Consider the following 20,215-nt stretch of genomic DNA (forward strand, 5'->3'; position numbering starts at 1 on the left):
AAAAAAATTAATAATAATGATAATAATAATAATAAACGACAAAATAATTACAAAAAAAATTAATATAAAAAAAGAAAAGAAAAAAAATGGCGGCGTTAAATGTGTGCATTATTCGTTATTATTATTATTATTATTATTATTATTATTATTATTATTATTATTATTATTATTATTCATTATTATTATTATGTATATGTATATATATATATAAACTTATTCACATATTTATACATTTTTTTATTATATTCGATGCGATCTCATCGAATATAATAAAATTAAAAAAAAAATTAAAATTAAAAACTAAAAAAAACACAAAAATCATCATCATTATCATCATCAAAGTTATATTGTTTATTATCATTATTATTATTATTATTGATTTTTTTTTATTAATCATATCATAATAATATTATTTTTTTTTTTTAGTGATGAATGATAATACGAAAATAAGTCTTCAATTTTTTTTTTTTAACATTATTATGAAAAGGCCTTTTTTTTTTGTCTTTTCTTTCAAGTGCCACGTCAATTTTTTTTTTTTCTTTCATTCTATAAACCCGCCTAAAGCAACATTCGATTAATTAATTACATCTTGAAAAAAAATTTCGCGATATGAAACACACGCGGTTACAATCAATAATAAAATTAATTTTTTTTTTTAAAGGAAGAAGATTCTAATGCCACGAAAAAAAAAATTATCATCGTTATTATTTTTATTCTTTCGTTGAATACGATTAAGATTGTCAAATTTTTTTATTTTTTTTTTTCATTTCGATATTGAATTGGTAACTTTTTTTTTTCAAACGGAAACGGAAATTATTAAAAATGGCGGAAACGTAATAACGGGAAAAAAATTTTTTTTAAATATGCATCGTAAATATTGCTGACATTTTCTTATTTTTCCTTTTGTAATCATGTACGAATAGAGATTGTCTCTGTCTCGCGGTGACCATCGTGTGCCGTCATCTGTGACGTCACCATCGTATTAATTATCTTCTAAGAAAAAAAAAAAAACGTGGCACAAGAAAATTAATTATTGACTTCATGATATCGGTTCTCGGGTGAGAAAACAAAAAAAAAAAAAAATGGCACTAAATATTTTCTTTCGCTTTTCTCACTACAACGACAACAACAACAACGGCAGCAGCAACATCTCCCCCTCTTCCCATTCTTCCCCCCGACCATTCCAAAAAAAAAAATTCGTTTTCGTATTAAAACCATTTCAAGACGATAATAATGATAATAAGTAATAAAAATTTTCATTTATACACAAATGGCAGTGCCCAGAGCTGTTTTACTCTTGACTTTATTATTATCATTATTATTATTCAATTCCCTCTATACGTGGCAGCAGCAGCAGCAGCCGCCGCAAACGTATCATTCAACTTCTACGGACTTTTCCAAAAAAAAAAAAAAAAAAATAATGATAATGTTTTTGTATAAACGAGATCACATCGAGATTTTTTTTCTTTACTGTTGTTGTTGTTGTTGTTGTCGTCGTCGTCGTTGTTTGTTGATTGTTGATAACAATGCAAGCAACATAAAAATGAGCATTTAAAAAGCGGAAAAAAATCGAAAAATGTTCAAATAATCTTTTGCCATTTTTTTTTTTTTTTCCGAACGTCAATCGAAACCTTCAAACGAATACAAAATAATAATAATAATAATAATAATAATGTTTTCGTTTTATCTACACTTCGTGAAATAATAATAATAATAATTAATAATAATAATACGTAAATAACAACCGTCTAAAAAAAAGTGAACACAATCATGTACAGTTAAAAATCATCTACACGGATTCTTTCTTTTTTTTATAATAATAATAATAATAATTAATTACATACAAATTATCATCATCATTATCATTACCATCATCGTTAGATATGATCAATCATCATCATTACATAAGTTATTACATAGGTTCGCGAGTAATCCTTACAAAACAAAAATATCATCATCATCATCGTCATCGCTATACAAAACTTCGCCTCGTAACTAAAAAATTCAGGTACGAACCTGGTGGGGAGGGGGGAAATTCTCCATCTTTTAAATACACATGTAATTTATATAGCAAATCAACTTAACTATAAAACAAGCGCTATAAAATTTGTAGAGGCGAAGTTTATTAAAAAAAAAAAAAATTTACGCACTCACGCACGCACGCACGCAGCACGCACGCACGTACCTAACATATAAAAATTATTATTATTATTATTGTTATTATCCCTAATTTTTTTTTTTAACTGTAGCAAAAAATTACAAAAAAAAAAAATTAACGTTATCGTAAATGATAATATACACATTATTATTATTATTATTATTATTAAAAAAAAATTTAAACTAACGGAAAATGTGGAGGGAAAGGGGGGGAAACCAAAAAAAAAAAAAAACCTTTTTTCTTTTCTTTTCTTTTCCTCCAGTTTCTCTTCCATCATCGGTGACGTCATCGTCGTCGTCGTCCTCGTCGTCGACGTCGACGTCGACGTACCTCCTTAAACAGTAGGCAAACTGTACATGGCTCTACATTAATGGCTCTAGATGGCTGTTTGTCGTCTTTAAACACCTAGTGACCTTTTCTTCCGTTTGTTTCACACCGAACGTGTTTGTAGTTGTTGTTGTTGTTGTGTTGTCTTGGTCATTTTCTTACTCCTACAATCACGTTGTGGTGCCGGGGGCGGGTCCGCACGGTTGAAGGCACTGTTTTTTACTCTTCCCTCCGTCTGCGATTCCGCTTTTTGATCCTAAATTCGTCGTCGTCGGCGGTTTGGGTAATATGTTTAATTTTTTCGGAGTCAATTTTTTTGGAGTCGTCGTACCACTCGTCACCATCGACACCGCCGCCGCCGCCACACCCATTGGTCCCGGGTTGTTTTTCATCGGTTGCATCAACGAATTCGGAGTCGCGGCCGTTATTATTTTTTGACCGGTTTTATTTGGGGATTCCATCGTTGGAACTCCGAGTGTAGGCACCGTCAAAGCAGCAGCGGCAGCAGCAGCACTTGCGGCGTTCGGATTCGATACCGACGACACGTTTGTGACAGTTAAACTCACGTTCGTCAACGGTTTCGCATTGTTGAGTATGAGGGGTTGACAATTCAACAACCTCAACGTCGGGGATTTTATATTTATGTTCGGAATTCCGGAATTTTGAAATGCGGTCAGGAGGACGCTTTGCTGTATGTTCGCGGCGGGGGATTGAACGATTTGAAATCCGGATGAATTTGTACTTTGCATGAAACCGTTTGTCGTTTGTTGAAGCGTCGTCGACGATGCTTGAAATTGTACAGCGGTACCGCTCGTGGAAAAATGAAAACCGTTTCTGAACGTTGAAACGGGCGGGGGAGGAGGGGGACCGAAAACCGGAGGCGAGGGTGGTATTATGTAATTTGGTACTTGAGAGAAAAACATTCCAGAGGTTTGTGATAATTTGACGATGGGTATTTGGTATGTTACCGGCATTTGTACCGGCATGACCGCTTGCACGAAAGGTTGTTCGATGTACTGCGACGTGACCAATTTGAGCGGACCGTTAACTATCATTTCCGGTTTTGGGGTTCCAATTAATTTTGCACCGTTATCCATTATTATTCCATTTGTTTGGACGGGTACGATTTCTTCGGCGGTCGAACAAACGGGTACCATTGACATTTCTTCTGGTAAAACTCCCGTGACTCCGTGCGGGTGGGGTCCTCCTCCTCCTCCTTCCTCTTTGGCTCTCAGCGACACCGTCGTCTTTTCCTCTATCAAACAATCATTTTTCTTATCATCGTAAACAGGAACTCTTGCTGCTAGGACAGGAGGTAACGAAATGGGTTCGTCAAATTTTTTCTTCTCTCCTTCTTCCATCGTTTTCTTCACCTTCGTTTTTCTTTTGACTTTTTTCACGACTGTGCATTTATTCGGCGGCGGTAATTTGGGTTCTTCGGCCATTTTAACTTTCTTTTCCAATTCGACTTTGACGATTTTACACTCTTCGTCGGGACGTTTATTATTATTTTCCCTTTTCTCTTCCTTCTTTTCTACCGGTTTTTCGGTAACCGGGGGGCAATCCTTGATCGATCCCTCTTCTTCGTAGTTTTCCAATTTTTCCCTGAAACCAAAAATAAATACATCACGTGACGTACAACCTCGAGAGTCAGAAAAGGTTCTCTTCTCTCTATGATTAACTTACGGAGTCGTAGGAACAGACGAGGATACAACAACCACCCCTTTATTTTTTCTCCTTCCTTTTCTATAAGTCAATGATGATCTTGTCACCAATTCTAAAGTTTCCTGAAGTGATGAACTCACTGAGGGTGAAAGACTCGGAATTGAAACCGTTTTCTTTCTAATTAATTCTTCTTCGTACACCCATTCATCCTCCAATCTGTTCAGAAAACACCCAAGCCCCCCCTTTTAATTTTTTTCTTTCTTTTTTTTCGACATTTTTTTTTTTTAAACAGGAAAAAAACTTACATGTTTTGGGGAAACCATTTTAGCAGGAACTGCTGTTTTCCATTTTCGGTCATTCTTCGCGCGATGACCTTTAAAACGAAAATAAATAATAATAATTATAATAATAAGACAAACTCTTTTACCCCCCCCCCTCCCTCCCTATTCTCCCGTCGTAAAAAAAAAACGGGGAAGGATACACGACGTACCTGACTAGTGAGTGCGAGGGATTTTCCAGGAATATCCGTGATGTCGCCTCCCGTTCGAGCTTTGGTCAACTTTACGAGTCTGTGTTCTAAACCTTCCATTATTCCAGAATCGAAAAAATCGAACATTCGAGCTGGAAAATCAAATTCATCGGTAAATTAATATTAATAATAATAATGATAATTATTACATTTTGAAATGTTTCGCGTCTACCGATCGATCCATCGATCCAACGATTTTCAAAAAACAATCGAGGGGAAAAGCGGTGGAGGCGGGCGGGGGAAATGGAGTGATCAATAATAATTAAACCACTCACGAATATCAATAAAATAATAATAATAATAATAATAATAATAGTCATTTATTACCAATTTCCATCACAATAAAAATCGTTTTGTCCACATTCATAATAACATTTTGTTGGAGGAAAACTTTAGGGGAAAGAGAAAAACGGGAAAGATGGGAGGAAGTGGATTAACACAAAAGGGAAGAAACGGAACGAAGACACGCGCACGCATGCACACACACGCACACACGTCAAGTCGAGAGACACAAATGAGGGATGAGGCGTAGTAGCAAAGAACTGGAAAAAAGGTGGAAAATAAAAAGAACAACACGCGAGGTTAATTAATGTCGAATCCTCGGTTGTTAACTTATTTATTTATTTTTTTTATTTTTTTTCCCCGTCGTACGGTACGAAAAGCAGACGAAAAACTTTTCGATGGAGTTGATGGAAAAAGAAAAAAAAAAAGAAAAGAAAAGTTTAAGAAGGAGAAGAAGGAAAAGAAGAAGAAAACAAAAACAAAAAAAAAAAAACAATTATTCAAATTATTAATTAGTGCGAACGCGTTTACAAGTGTCACGTGACTCTCCCTCCACCTTTCTCCATTCTAATTAATAACCGTTTGCAAACCTCTCCGCCTCCCCTCCCCTCCTCCCCAAAGGTTTAAAGGAAAATGGGGAAAAATTATTATTTGTTTTTATCAATCGATCGATTACTCTCGTCGATTCATCGAAATCCGACTTCGAGAACGATATTTAAAATAATAATAATAATAATAATAATAATAATGCTGATGATGATAATGATAATAATAATATTAGATTCAAACAAACGACGTCATTTTTTTTTTTTTTTTTAATTCCAATTTTTTTTCTTGAGTGAAATGTGAAAAAATAAAAAACTTTTTTTTCTTCCTTCTCCAGTTTTGTTATCATTATCATCATTATTATTTCTGACCGCAAGCGAGACGAGAATAAATCTCCATAAATTATTATTATTATTATTATTATTATTATTATTATTATTATTATTATTTAAAGTTGTTTAATTAACGCTTAAACTCACTCCTCCTTCTCCTCCTACTGGGCTTTCCGTTAAAAAAATTTACTCCTTTTTCCCTCTATCTTTAAAATTCCCGCGCGATCGATGGATCGATCGATATACGTACGAATATGATAAACAAACAAACAAACAAACAAACAAACATCGGTTTTTTTTGTGCTAACCTGACCACGGTTGCCTCCGATACCGTAACTTTTTCCCATTTCTGCGAAACAATTTATGAACTATTGAATTATCTAATGCCTTTTTAACGTCTGCTGCAAAATGATTGTTTACGTGACGTTCGAGAATTGCTTGAGTTGAAAAACCTTGACCGCAACCGTCGACGATGCACCTGGACAAGAAAGAAAAACCATTATTATTATTATTATTATTATTATTATTATTATTATTATTATTATTATTATTATCATTTAACAAATCGCACGGAATGCGTAAGAGAGAAGTAAATAAATGATTTTTTGCAAAATGCAAAAAAAAAAAAAATTGTATTCGCGCATGTATGTACGTACCTGTAGGGTTTGTTTCCGGCATGTGAGAGTACGTGCCTTTCCAACCAGGTTCTGGAACATGATTTCTGATCGAAAACTTTACAACCGACCCAAAGGCAAACGAATTTTTCTCCAGAGACCTGAGTTAAAACGTGTGCAGACTGAAAATAAAAAAATAAAAAAAATTTAGTCTCAACTTCTATCTCTCTTTCTCTCTCACTCTCTTTCTCTCTCTCTTTTTATTACCGAAAAAAATAATAAATTAATATAAATTTTTATTTTATTACCTTAGTAATAATAATAATAATAATTATTAAAATATCAGGTTCGATTCGGATATAAATACAGAAAAAATAAAATTTATTATTATTATTATTGTTTTTTTTTTCGGATGGTGACCTTGACCTCAAACAACTAAAATAAAATTTTGCGCACGCATTTAAAAAATTACGTAACCAAAATTTACTACGTAATAAAAATAATAATAATAATAATTTCGCCACCGAAAATCACCGGAAATCGAACCCGAAAGCCTTATTCGGAAACTCATTCTTTCTCTCTCTCTCTTTCTTTCTTTCTCTCTCTCTCTCTCTCTCTTTCTCTCTCTCTCTCTCTTTCTTTCTCTCTCTCTCTCTCTCTCTCTCTCTCTCTCTCTCTCTCTCTCTCTCTCTCTCTCTCTCTTTCTCCCTTTCTCTCTCTCTTTCTTTCTTTCTCTCTCTCTCTCTCTTTCTTTCTCTCTCTCTCTCTCTTTCTCCCTTTCTCTCTCTCTTTCTTTCTCTCTCTCTCTCTCTTTCTTTCTCTCTCTCTCTTTCTTTCTTTCTCTCTCTTTCTCTTTCTCTCTCTCTCTCTCATTCTTTCTCTCTCTCTCATTCTTTCTCTCTCTCTCTTTCTTTCTCTCTCTCTTTCTCTCTCTCTTTCTTTCTCTTTTTCCGTACGAATTCGAAAACATTGGATATAAGATAAAGGGTGGGAGGGAGAAAAAGAAAAATTCAGTCAATCCATCGGTCAATCGCCACCGCCACCGCCATTACGACCGTCACTGCCGCCATCACCTCCGCATGTCATTTTTTTATTAATTAAAACATTATTATTATCATTATTTCCCTGCTCCCCCCTTCCCCCGATCGATAATTAAAACAAACGTGAAATCGAGTTTTTCGTTCGAGTATCAACTTATTCGTGTACTACCTGACACCTCGTAAATGACGTAAAAGACGATATTCACCTGCCTACACAACAACCAACAACAACCAACCAACCGTTGTCCACCCACCGATTCCTACATCTTTTCTCTCTCTCTCTCTCTCTCTCTTTGAGTTACCACCCCGTTGTAAAAAAAGGAAATTAATTTATTTACTTTTCTTTACTCTCCCGACGTAATAAGAGCTCAACAAATGAATCCCCCCCTCCTTACGAGAGAGAGAGAGAGAGAGATATAACACGATGATAATAATAATTCATTATGAAGCAGCTGACACGAACATGATAAGTATGCATAAGTGATTGATGTCCGTCTAAAACGATTTTTTCCTTTTTGTTGTTGTTGTTGTTGTGTTTGTTCACGCTTTAAAAACAGGTACATGCGCACGCACGCACACACACACGCTTGTACTAACAACCTAATTGATTATTAAGATTTTCTTCGGTGACGAACGACTCGACACGCCGCCACCAAAATATGTTTTAACGTTCGCATGTGCAAACTCTCTTTCTCTCTCTTTTCATAAAAATTTTCGATGGGAAGAAAGAGAAAAAGAAAGAGAAATTAAATAAAAGACGAAGACGATTGAATTTCATGTGAAAAAATTATTCCGTCGCGGAGAAAGGGAGAGAGAGAGAGAGAAAGTAATAATATATCAAAGTCATTTAAATAATTTGATATCCGTGTATATAAACGAACCTGAAAACGAATGAAAAACAAACAAACAAACAAACAAACAAAATAAATTTTTACCCGTCGATTAAAAGAGAGTGAGAAAGAGAGAGAGAGAGGGGCTGAAAATTATTCGATTGGGATTTGTTTTGGCTATTAATGAATAATAAAAAAGTGACTGGAAGTGAGAAAAAAAATTGCTGAAGAAAAATCAAAAAAGGAGAAGAAGAAGATGAAGAAGGAGAAGAAGGAGATGATGAAGAAGGAGAATAAGTGTTGAAGAATATCGATGACAGGCACTCGAGGGCTTCGACTACAATTTCTGATAACGTGACGTGAAAGATTAAAAAAAATTCTTTTTGGAAAAAGGGCGAAATTTTCCTCGTCGTGGAACTAATTTTCTCTCTCTCTCTCTTCCTCCCTATCTCTTTCTCTTTCTCTCTCTCTCTTCCTCTCTTTCGCTCTTTTTCTCTCTCTCTCTCTCTCTCTCTCTTCCTCTCTTTCGCTCTTTTTCTCTCTCTCTCTCTCTCTCTTCCTCTCTTTCGCTCTTTTTTTCTCTCTCTCCCTCTCTCTCTTCCTCTCTTTCGCTCTTTTTCTCTCTCTCTTCCTCTCTTTCGCTCTTTCTCTCTCTCTCTTCCTCTCTTTCGCTCTTTTTCTCCCTCTCTCTCTTCCTCTCTTTCGCTCTTTTTCTCTCTCTCTCTCTCTTCCTCTCTTTCTTCCTCTCACTCTCTCGCTCTCTCTTTCACTTCTTCTCTTTTCCTTCTCCTTACCTGTAAGTGTTCGAGTAATCCGGTGGCACTATCAAATTGTACGGAGCATGCGTTCCACCTGCAGGAAATGCTTTCCCTCGAGGTCCTGTGTTTATCCACCCTGTTGCTGTGACACGTTGCCGGAAACCTTATCGTTTTCGGTACGGATAATATCGGAGGATTCGATTCCTTCGATCCTATCGCATTCGCTTTTTCTTCTTCCACGGTTTTTGAGATCACATCATTGTTCGTTACATTTGAAACAACTACAACGTTTAACAAATTCGAATCTAATTCTTTATTATTATTATTATTAATGTTATTAATGTTATAGTTATTTCTTGTACTACTAGAATCATATGGCGCGTGATTTTGTACGGTTCCATCCGTTTCCGGTGTCGGTTTCCCCGTCGGCTTGAGCACCGTCCTGCATTTTAAGTAACTCTCCGCGAGTTTGCTCCGATTCTTGTGATTTTGTAATATCTTATTGAAAAGCGTTTTCGTTTCCGCGGGTTTGCTCAAAAGGAAATCCGCGGCTCGTGGCAAGTTCGAAAGCTGCGAAAACAATCGGCTCGGCTCCGTCAAAGGCATTATGGTGTGAAGTGGGGGGGATTGTTTGGACGAGGGTTTCGCGAAAACGGGAACTTCTTGCGGGGCTCCCTGTTTATCCTCTTGCACGACTTTGACGATTTTTTTCAACGGCGGTTCTTCCAGGTTTTCCGTTCCCGACACCAATTTCGATTTGCTCCCATTTCCCGTCGCGTCTTTCTTCGTCAAACCGAAATCTCTTTTCGATCCCACGAGTGATTTTATCTGAGATTTAAAATATTCCGTTATTTTACCCTGATGTCGACTCCTGTCGTTTTTAGGTTTCGTCGACACGGATCCGACTCCGAATTTCTCACACGATCCTCCTTTCACGATTCCATTTTTAATTATTATTATCTTATTACCACCATTGTCGGTACTTTCCTTCGTGGCACTTTTTCCGCTATCGTAACTCGACCTTCTCTTTTTCACTTTCGGACCCTCACAATTATCGTTTCTGCTCTTCTTCTTATTGTTCTTATCGATGACACGTTCGTCGTGTTCAATTTCACTAAGAATCGGACTAGGGACTTTAACTACGTTATTATTATTATTATTATTATTATTTAATGGAGGATGAGAAGGTATCGACTCGTTCACGTCGTCGACGTTCAGTCTTTTGTTGATAATAATGGCTTTGCTATCAGATTTATTAAAATGGGCAGTGTTGTCATTGGCAGTGTTGTTTCCCTTTATCGAAGTCCATATGTCACAGGGAGACGATGCCGAGGGCACGTTTGGAGCCATTTTAAAATCAGTCTCAGACGCGTTTTTTATTAAATTATTCTCAGTCTTCTTATTGCAGCATTTTTGCTCCTCATTTTCCTCCGGCTTTTTCTTCTTTTTCTTCTCCCACTGTGTGTCTCCCTCTGTCGTCTTCGTCCAAATTTTCTCTTCGCTCCTGCATCTCTCAGTCGGTGGTTCCGACCAAGATAATTCTGATTTCTCTTCGCTTTGACTCCTTTTTTCAATTATTTTACACTTTCCCGGTGAACTCGTCGAATCGTCACTCGACGTGCTGAACGGAGAACCCGGGTCGGTGATGTCACTTGTTCCGGAAGAAGCGCTACTCGATACGGCTATCCCACTGTAACAATCAAAAGAAACAAAACAAAAAATTAAAATCTTTTCGCAACAAACAAACAAACAAACAAACGAATAAACAAAAATTTCAATTTAAAAAACCAAAACATTTCCGAAACGGTCAATTAAATTATTATTATTTTACCGCCAAATTTTCTTATCCTCAATCCAATCACGGACTCCAATAACAGTAATAATAATAATAATAATAACATTATTCATATACACAGTTTCATTTCATTTTTTTTTTTTAAATTAAATTTGGGTCACGACGACGACGAAATTAATGCATCGAATACAACAGAATAAATTCAATTCATTTTTACTGCCAAGTTTTTTATTAACGAGGGGGTGAGGGGCAGAAGGAGATCTTCGAACTAGCATGTATGCACTCACGCACATAGGCACACGCACACGCACCATTTTTAAACGCACAAGTGAATTCATTACGTCACCGTGGCATTGTTTTGTATGAGATGGGCACAAACAACATTTTCCTACCCGATAACTCATAAGTTTTCACCTCAAGGTCACGCATATTGAGTTCAAACCATTTTCCAGCGGTGTCCTTATCAACGGGACCATCAGGGTATCATCATCATCATCATCATCATCATCATCATCATCATCATCATCATTACTATTTTTTTTCGGTTCGACCATAACAATCCGTTCGAACATAATATTATCAACAGGTAAATTTTTTTGTTGAAATTTTAAAAATAAAATAATGCGTCTTCTGCTTGAGCCAAAACGATAGAATAAAAGAAAAAAAAAAAAACAAACGTGGAAGAAGAAAAATCCTTCGTACGAAGGATCAAAGGAAATACAACAGAGAGAGAGAGAGACGAAGAGGAAGAGAGAGAGAGAGAGAGACGGAGAGGAAGAGAGAGAGAGAGACGGAGAGGAAGAGAGAGAGAGAGACGGAGAGGAAGAGAGAGAGAGAGAGACGAAGAGGAAGAGAGAGAGACGGAGAGGAAGAGAGAGAGAGAGACGAAGAGGAAGAGAGAGAGAGAGACGGAGAGGAAGAGAGAGAGAGAGACGGAGAGGAAGAGAGAGAGAGACGGAGAGGAAGAGAGAGAGAGAGAGACGGAGAGGAAGAGAGAGAGAGAGAGAGACGGAGAGGAAGAGAGAGAGAGAGACGGAGAGGAAGAGAGAGAGAGAGACGGAGAGGAAGAGAGAGAGAGACGGAGAGGAAGAGAGAGAGAGAGAGACGGAGAGGAAGAGAGAGAGAGAGAGACGGAGAGGAAGAGAGAGAGAGAGACGGAGAGGAAGAGAGAGAGAGAGACGGAGAGGAAGAGAGAGAGAGAGAGAGAGGAAGAGAGAGAGGAAGAGAGAGAGAGGAAGAGAGAGAGAGGAAGAGAGAGAGAGGAAGAGAGAGAGAGAGACGGAGAGGAAGAGAGAGACGGAGAGGAAGAGAGAGAGAGAGAGGAAGAGAGAGAGGAAGAGAGAGAGAGAGACGGAGAGGAAGAGAGAGACGGAGAGGAAGAGAGAGAGAGAGAGAGAGAGAGAGAGAGGAAGAGAGAGAGGAAGAGAGAGAGAGAGAGAGAGAGAGAGTGAAAATTTTGCAATTTAATTTATATTTTAATAATTAATTTATGTAAAAAACTTTATACAATAATGATAATAATACTGATGATAATGATAATTTTTTGTCACGGTTCGGCAAATTCGAAAAATCCTCCTTCCCTCCCTCCTTCCCCCCTTTTTTTAAATTCTTCCTCTTTAGATTTCTTTTAAAAAGTTTAAAAAACGCATTCGTAGGAAAATGTACCACCCCCCACCATCAACCCTGACATGTACATCCCTTCATCGCTCTTTTTCTCTCTCTCTCTCTCTCTCTTCCTCTCTTTCGCTCTTTTTCTCTCTCTCTCTATACCACAGTCGTTTTCCTTCCGTTCTCCCCATGCCTTCGCCCCCGCTTCGCCTCCCCCCATCCTGCCTCGTCCAAATACATTATTTAAATTATGACCACGGTGACTCTTCGGAGTTTGAATTCCAAATATGTCTCCGGTCGTTTGGCGAATTTTAACTTTTATGGAGGAGGAGGAAAAAGAAGAGAAAAAAAAAACCGTTCGGTTTGTGTTTGTTCGACAATAAAATTCTCCCTGCCCTGCTCCAGACGCAACACAAACGTCTTGCATGGTCAGTTTTTTTAACGGCCTCATTTTTTTTTTTTTTTTTTTTGTAAGTCGAGCCAAACTCGAATTTTGTTCGGACCGTTTGCAATGTGACCGAAATACAAAATAATACTAATAATAATAACGATATGTTTCTCATTTTTTTTTGTTTCAAAACTTTTTTTCCGGGCGTTTTCATCGCCATCAAACTTCGCCTACAAAATTCAGGTGAAATGGCGATCAACGAATCGAATCACGTACAACGTTCGGTCCGGGATTTTCTTTTTTTTTCGGACGAACCCCCCTCTCGGAAAAATCGAAACCTCCCCATCCCCTTTCCAGGGGAGGGGGGAAAAGAATAAATTTGACATCTCGCGAGTTTAACCGTTCCCTGGGTCAAGTTCAAATCTCAAAATGTATATACAATTACGACTCCTTCGAGCTTTGTTGTATTGTTCTTCGAACGCCATTTTTTTTTTTTTCATCGTGGCAGTAGCTCTTACCATTTTGTTATAAGTAAAAAAAAAAAAAAAAAAAAAAAAATCATTAAAAATATTCGGTACACGGTCGGGTGATCTACAACCACCGCCGCCGCCGCCACCACCACCGACGAGATGCACGCGTCAAAGTTGTTTAAGCCCTTCTCACACTCACAACCTAGAGATTATTGATGTAATTTAAAATAAAAATCACATTTAAATCCTTTAAATACATACAAATAACTTAACAAACGAGTTCATTTACATTTGGCTACGACGCTAGCGACACGCATCGTAAGCGGTGGCAAACTGTATCAGAGGTTATCTAATCGTTACGGAAACGGCGAAAGAGAGAGAGAAATAGAGAGTGAGCGAGTGTGTGAGAGTGAGTGAGAGAGTGAGAGAGTAAAGATGGAAATGCAATTACGGAGAAGATAACCGACGAATTTGTTTTTGTTTTGTTTTTTTTCTCTCTCTCTCTCTCTCCATATTTTTATTTTTTTTTTCCACGTTCTGGATATGAATAATCACGTGCGTGCGTGCGTACGATTACGATCGCTTACGAACAAACGAACGTTTTTTTAACAGAAGAAAAAACATTGAAAGCAGAAGAAAATTATTTTTTCGAACGAAATACACACGACTGTACTTTAATTTATCGCGTGAAAAAAAAAAAAAAAAATTCTGTTTAATATCCGGGAGTTAGACTTTAATGACCATTTTGTAATAAAAAAAAAAGCATCGATAGAGAGAGGGGGGAAGGGGGGGAAAGGAAAAAAGAAAAAGCAAAACCACGGCGACGACACGTTCGCTTAGTTTGCAAAAACAAACAAACGACAACCCAACTAAGGGCATTTCCGATAAAAATTAACAAAAAAAAGAAAAGTAATAAAAATCAAAACGATTTTCCGAATAAGTCCGACAATAAAAAACCATAAAACAAAAAGTGAAACACGCACACGCACACGCACACGCACACAAAGAGAGAGAGAGAGAGAGAGAGAGCTTTATTTCAAAATGTCATCGAGATATCGAAAACAAGAACAATTTGACGAAACCGATTTTTTTTTATTATTAACAACGATGGCAAAAATCTACGGGGGAAAAAAAATAAGAGGTACTCGGGTGTATCGAACCAAAAAGAAAAAAAGGATAAGAACGACAACAACAACAACAACGGCAACAACAACCACGAGAAGAAGAAAACATGGGCGCGTGCGAAGAATAAAAAAAAAAACTCAAGGCAAAAATGAAAGACCAACTTGAAGAAGTCAGGATGCGGCCTACAAGATTACAACCGAATGTCAAGATTATTCGAAACCGCCTCATGCCGCCCCGCCGCCGACGACGACGACGACGACGCCGCCGCCTTTCCCTCGAGCAAAACTATAAAGTTTAAAATTTTCTTTAATAACTCTAATAAAAAAAAACTCGCGGATAACCATCGTCCATCATTTCATTCTTCCCCGTCAATCATTTGTACACGATAAGAAAAAGGTCATCGATGGAAACGTGTAAGAAGAAAATCGATGAACATATGTAGGGAGGAGGAGGAGGAGGAGGAGGATACGCATCGCGAAAGGGTTGTGAAAAACGCCGACAACCTTTTTACACATCCCCATCCCATTTCATCTTCCCCTTATATTGACTTATCCTATTTTTATTTCTTTAGGGTTTCACAGCATCAGCAGCAAAGAGATGAATGTAATTTAAAAAGAGATGAAAGCGAAATAAGTTAAATAATAATAATAATAATCGAAAAGAACGAGATGAGATGCGTGTGCGTGTGTGTGTGTGTGTGACTCAGTGTAGTATGTGGGGGACTAGGTCTGTCATGACGTCAGTCATTAGCCACTTTTTATAAGGGTGAAAAGCCTACTTTTCAAACTATTGATTATCAAACAAAAAAAAGGGTGATGATAACAGATTCGTAAGGGATGCTGCGACCCAATATGAGGACCAACCAACCAACCAATCAACCAACTTAACAAACACGCTTTCATTTTATTTCTTTACGAAACATTTTTTTTTTTTGTTATAACTAACAAAACATCATCTCGCCATTATTCTTCTACACCCTCCCCTCCCCTCATCACGTCACTTCCCATTTCGACATTAATCGAATTTCTCATTAGTATAATTCGTACGAATTTTTTTTTAAAAAAACCAAAATCCACACACACACACACCGCGCCATGTTGAATTTAAAAAAACGCCGTTTTTTGTTTCTTTTTAACCTCAAGCGGTTTCTCTCCATCTCTCTCTCTCTCACTCTTTCTAAATTCCAATTAAAATTATGAATCGGATTAATAAGTCAAAGAAAAGACTGGAGAATTTTTTTTAAAAAAAAGTTGAAAATTAAAAATGGCGGTTTTACGGTTTCGGTTAACGATTATTTGCAAAGCTTTTTTCATTTAAAAAAAAAAAAAATCAACAATAATAATAATAATAAATATTTCAAAGGCTCCCGTGCTGGACCGCAGCTGCCGTATGTGTAATAATAATAATAATAAACAATAAAAATTACTAAAAATTTCCTTTGATTTCATAGATGGATGACGATTCGACGCCATTTTGTAATAAAAAAAATACTACTACATTGCCGAAAAAGAGAGAAAGAGAAAGAGAGAGAAAGAGAGAGAGAGAGAGAAAAGATAACTGGAAGTAATTTACGATAATTAGATTTAACAAAGTAATTTTAAAGAAAAAAAAAAAAGTAAAGAAAAGAAAAAATGGCGGCGTCGCACGTCACGTGTTTCTTCTTCTTTTTAACATTTCGGACGAATTCAACGGGAAAACTAAGGAAAAAATTTATGAGCTTTTAAAATTCGGGATAATACTAATGATAATGATAATGATACTAGGAAATCATTTTTTTTTTTTTACTCCGTCGTCGTTTTCTGTCGTCATTGTCGTCGTCACTGTCGTTGATCCTTCAGTACCACGTCGAACGAAATTTTTCCCACAAATGCGAAACGACCATTTCCGGATAAAATTCATACCGTGGAATTATCACATCCGGTATTGAAATTTTTTTTTTTTTTTTTTTACTAACGCCCAGAAGAATCATTTTCATCGATTATTTCAACCGCGAACGCTTGTGTGGGTGGGTGTTTGCGTTTGTGTACGTATGTGCGTGCGTGCGCGTGCGAGTGCCATAATCGAAATAAGCCGAACAAATAAATCATCATCATCATCATCATCATTTATCGATCGAATCCATTTTTCTTCTGCATCTCATCCAACGTACTCCCCCGAAAGGTTCAAACAATTCGTCGTCAACTTTTAAAAAATCGTCAACAAAAAATAAAAAATAAAAAAAGGCAAACGTTAAGGTTCTAATAATTGTGCGTGCGTGAGTGCGTAAGTGAGTACGTGCGTGTGCGTTTGTTTTTTTTATTTTGTGGTCGTCCTTGGCGGGTCCAACGACCCTTTTCATCTCGTGAGTGCATCTCAACACACACAAACACAAAATTTTTTAATATTTTTAACATCGTTTGTGTCAAGTCTTCCAAATTCAGTTTCCTCCCTTTTTTTACCCCCATCACCTTCTCCCTCCTTCTTCTCCTCTTTTCCCCTCCTTCGTTAAAATCTGCTGCCACTTTTTTTTATTGCTTTTTGATTAATCGACTTTAAATTAATATTCAATGGCAATTATAACATTTACATATTTTTTCATTCGTATTTGCATTTAAAGAAAAGCGAGCGAGCGAGAGAGAGAGAGAGAGAGAAAATTGGTAAATAAACGAAAGAACTTTCCAGATAAAACTTACGATTTAATACATCATGTGGAAATTCATTCAAGTCGAAAACAACAAAAAGGAAAAAAAATGGGCAATGCAATCATCCGTATAAAAAGAGTTGAATATCCTAGGGCGGTTTCGTTGGTTATGTTACCCACCATCTGGAACGATTTGTCCCCCGGAAAATCTTTTTTTTTTTTCATTTTAAATTCATATTATTATTATTATTATTATCATTATTATTTAATTAAATCATACGATTCGAAAATTTTACTACGATCTAAACACCTGATTTAAAAAAAAAAATTCCCCATTTAATAGGAATGAAAAAAAATTCGAAAAGGACGAATGAGAACGACAAACAAACAAACAAACAAACAAACGGAGGGAAAGAAGTAAAGACAAACAATAAAGGATAAGTGTTAAAAAACAAGAAAAATTTTCAAAAAGGATATTTACAGATTATAATGCCTTAAGAACATAATTCACGGGGTTAGAAAAGAAGGAAGAAAAAAAGGGAAAAAAAAAAAGTGATATTGACCAATAACAAAATCCCTCCCTTCCTCTCCTCCCTCTCCCCTTACCTACTCTTAACCCCTTTCCGACTTTTTCATCCTCCTCTCCCAACACCAGCAACAACAGCAGCAGCATTTTCGCGTCTTGTCGTCATGGTGATGTTTTTTTCTCATTCATTCCGTACTACTGAAATTTCACGGTTATAAGAAACATTTTTCATTTTTTTTTTTTTTTAATCGATCCTGCCACGAAATTTACGTGGAAATAGAAAGACAAAAAAAAATTCAACCTGGCGGTGCTCGAATTTTTGCGACACGATCTTCGATTCAACCGCTTTCCGTTCATTTTCCTCCCATCATAAAAAAATTTTTTCTTTTTTAAAAAAACCGGAAACTCGCGAAACGAAAAAAGTCGTTCGTAAAATGCATTTCCGCTTTTGAAATCGGGAAGAAAACATTACAAAAAAAAAAAAAATTCACGTTTCAAGGTTTCGTTCGTGTGTGCGTAGACGAACCTGTGGTGTCATTCATGCATGTACAACATCATCACACCGGAAACTCTTTTTAAATGCAATTATTATTATTATTATTAATTCCATTCGTCGACGCCCTTACGTACTCGATAGCAAACAGTATTATTATTATTATTATTAATAAAAAGAATTCGAAAGAAGAATAATCAACGGGTTTGGAAAAAAAAAAAAAAAACTACAAAATATGATTCACGAGAGTAAAACCGAACTCGCAATGATGATGATGATTTGTAATCGTGACGGTAGGCCTACCGACCAGCCAGGTAGGTAGGTACGACAACGGGTGAAGAACCGTGAGAAAATCAATGACGTCATTGATATTATTTCCGGTGGGGTCAAATCACGCTGAGACGAATTCTCGTTCTAATCATTAAATGATGATAACGCACATCATAATAACAAAAGGCAAGCGGATCGAAAATAAAGTCGTCGTCAAAAACAGTTTAGCCAACTTTAAAAAGAAAAAAATAATTTCTTATTCATTGTCATTGTCGTGTGCAAGTGTAACAACAAGGAGATGAGGGGCGAGGGGAGGGGGAGAGGAGGGAAAAAGTCGAAATAATGAGACTCGAAAAACTCTTTGAATTCGATTTTAATACACTTGTTTTATTCATTCAAACACGTTTCCTGTCTTTCTTTCCTTCTCACTCTCACTCTCTCTCTCTCTCTCTCTTTCCTATTTAGTAGTCGACTCAAAAAACTAACTACCTATCATCAAACAAACAAACAAACAAACGAACGAACGAACGAACAAACAAAAAAAGGAAGAAAGAAAGGAAAAAATAACAAAATCCAATCATTCGTTTTCATTCATTTCTCTCCTATTTTTTTTTTTTTTTTTGTTTTCAAAAAATGACAAGATTGACAACAACACACGCACACGCACACTCACGCACGCACGCATCATTCATTTATTAATAACGTAATATTTTTTTTTCTAGGTCGAACTCGAACTCGAAATCGAACCGACAAATATTTACACGGTTCGATTTTGTATTTAAGAAAAATTTTCGCGGGTCAAGGTCGAAGTTTGAGAAAAGTGATAACGGTCGCGTCGTGACGACGATGAGAGCCGTCGCGCAAAAATAATAATAATAAGTACTATTTTCGTAGACGATAGCAGACGACGACGACGACGACACACACGAAGAAAAATTTCCGATCCGACATAAACGCGACAAAATCATCAGAGATCATCGTGATGAGGGGGAAGCCTAAAAAATGGCGGCGACAATTTTTTTTTTTTTTAATACCTTTCCGACTTATTTCCTTTTTTCCTTATTCCCTTTTTCCTCATTCTACCCTCTCACTCACTCACTCACTCACTCTCTCTCTCTTCTTTCATTCTTTCACCTTTTATTTCTTTTTTTTTTTTTAAAACCTTCTCCCTACGAGTTTCGAGAGATTATTTTCCAAGTCAAAGAACAAGGGATTCATAAGCCGCGACTCTTCTTCTTCTCCTTCTTCCTCATTTTTTCGTTAAACAAATTAAGTAATCTCAAAGAGATGGGAAAAAGATTTTATAAGAAAACCCTCCGAATGAAAAAAAAAAAAAAAAAAAATTCCAAGAGAGAGTGAGAGAGAGAGCGAGCGAGTAAGTGAGAGAGAAAGAGAAAGAGAGAAGAATAAAAAAAAATCATAAAAATATTTTCCGATCGCGTTGAAAGAAGAAGAAAAAGAAGAAAAAAAAGATGACGACGACGATGATGATGATGATGATAATGATGACGATGACGACGATGATGATGATGATGAGGACGAAGATGAAAATGAAAACAAAAAAAAAAAAAAAAACGAAAAAAAAATCTTTTATGATATAATAATCAAATATAAAAAGTTTGCGGAAGCAGACGATTCATATCTCTCTCTCTCTCTCTCTCTCTCTCTCTCTCTCTCTCTATCTATCTCTTTTCCCCGTACAAATTTTCTCAATTACCAAAGTTTTTATATAACTTTTAGCGGGTAAGAAGAAGAAGAAGAAAAGAATTCTAAACTTTGTAATAAAATGTCGGAAAAATTAAAGGCATCAAATTAAAAACGGGATTTTTAGAATTTCAA

At 36.4% G+C, this 20,215-nt stretch overlaps 1 protein-coding gene across 1 annotated transcript; it reads right to left on the bottom strand.

The window, feature by feature from the left end:
* Positions 1-2,655: 2,655 nt before the first annotated feature.
* On the bottom strand, positions 2,656-11,352 carry Phum_PHUM503230 (ae-1 binding protein aebp2, putative; the record flags this gene model as incomplete). The annotated part of the gene is made up of 8 exons (XM_002430840.1): positions 2,656-4,090; positions 4,172-4,366; positions 4,456-4,523; positions 4,641-4,771; positions 6,148-6,317; positions 6,496-6,635; positions 9,118-10,771; positions 11,291-11,352. The coding sequence occupies 8 exons, from the start codon at positions 11,350-11,352 to the stop codon at positions 2,656-2,658; spliced, it is 3,855 nt and encodes a 1,284-aa protein (XP_002430885.1).
* Positions 11,353-20,215: the final 8,863 nt, after the last annotated feature.

The sequence above is a fragment of the Pediculus humanus genome, genomic scaffold (genome assembly GCF_000006295.1).
Source record: "Pediculus humanus corporis 1103172108269 genomic scaffold, whole genome shotgun sequence".
NCBI lineage: Eukaryota > Metazoa > Arthropoda > Insecta > Psocodea > Pediculidae > Pediculus > Pediculus humanus.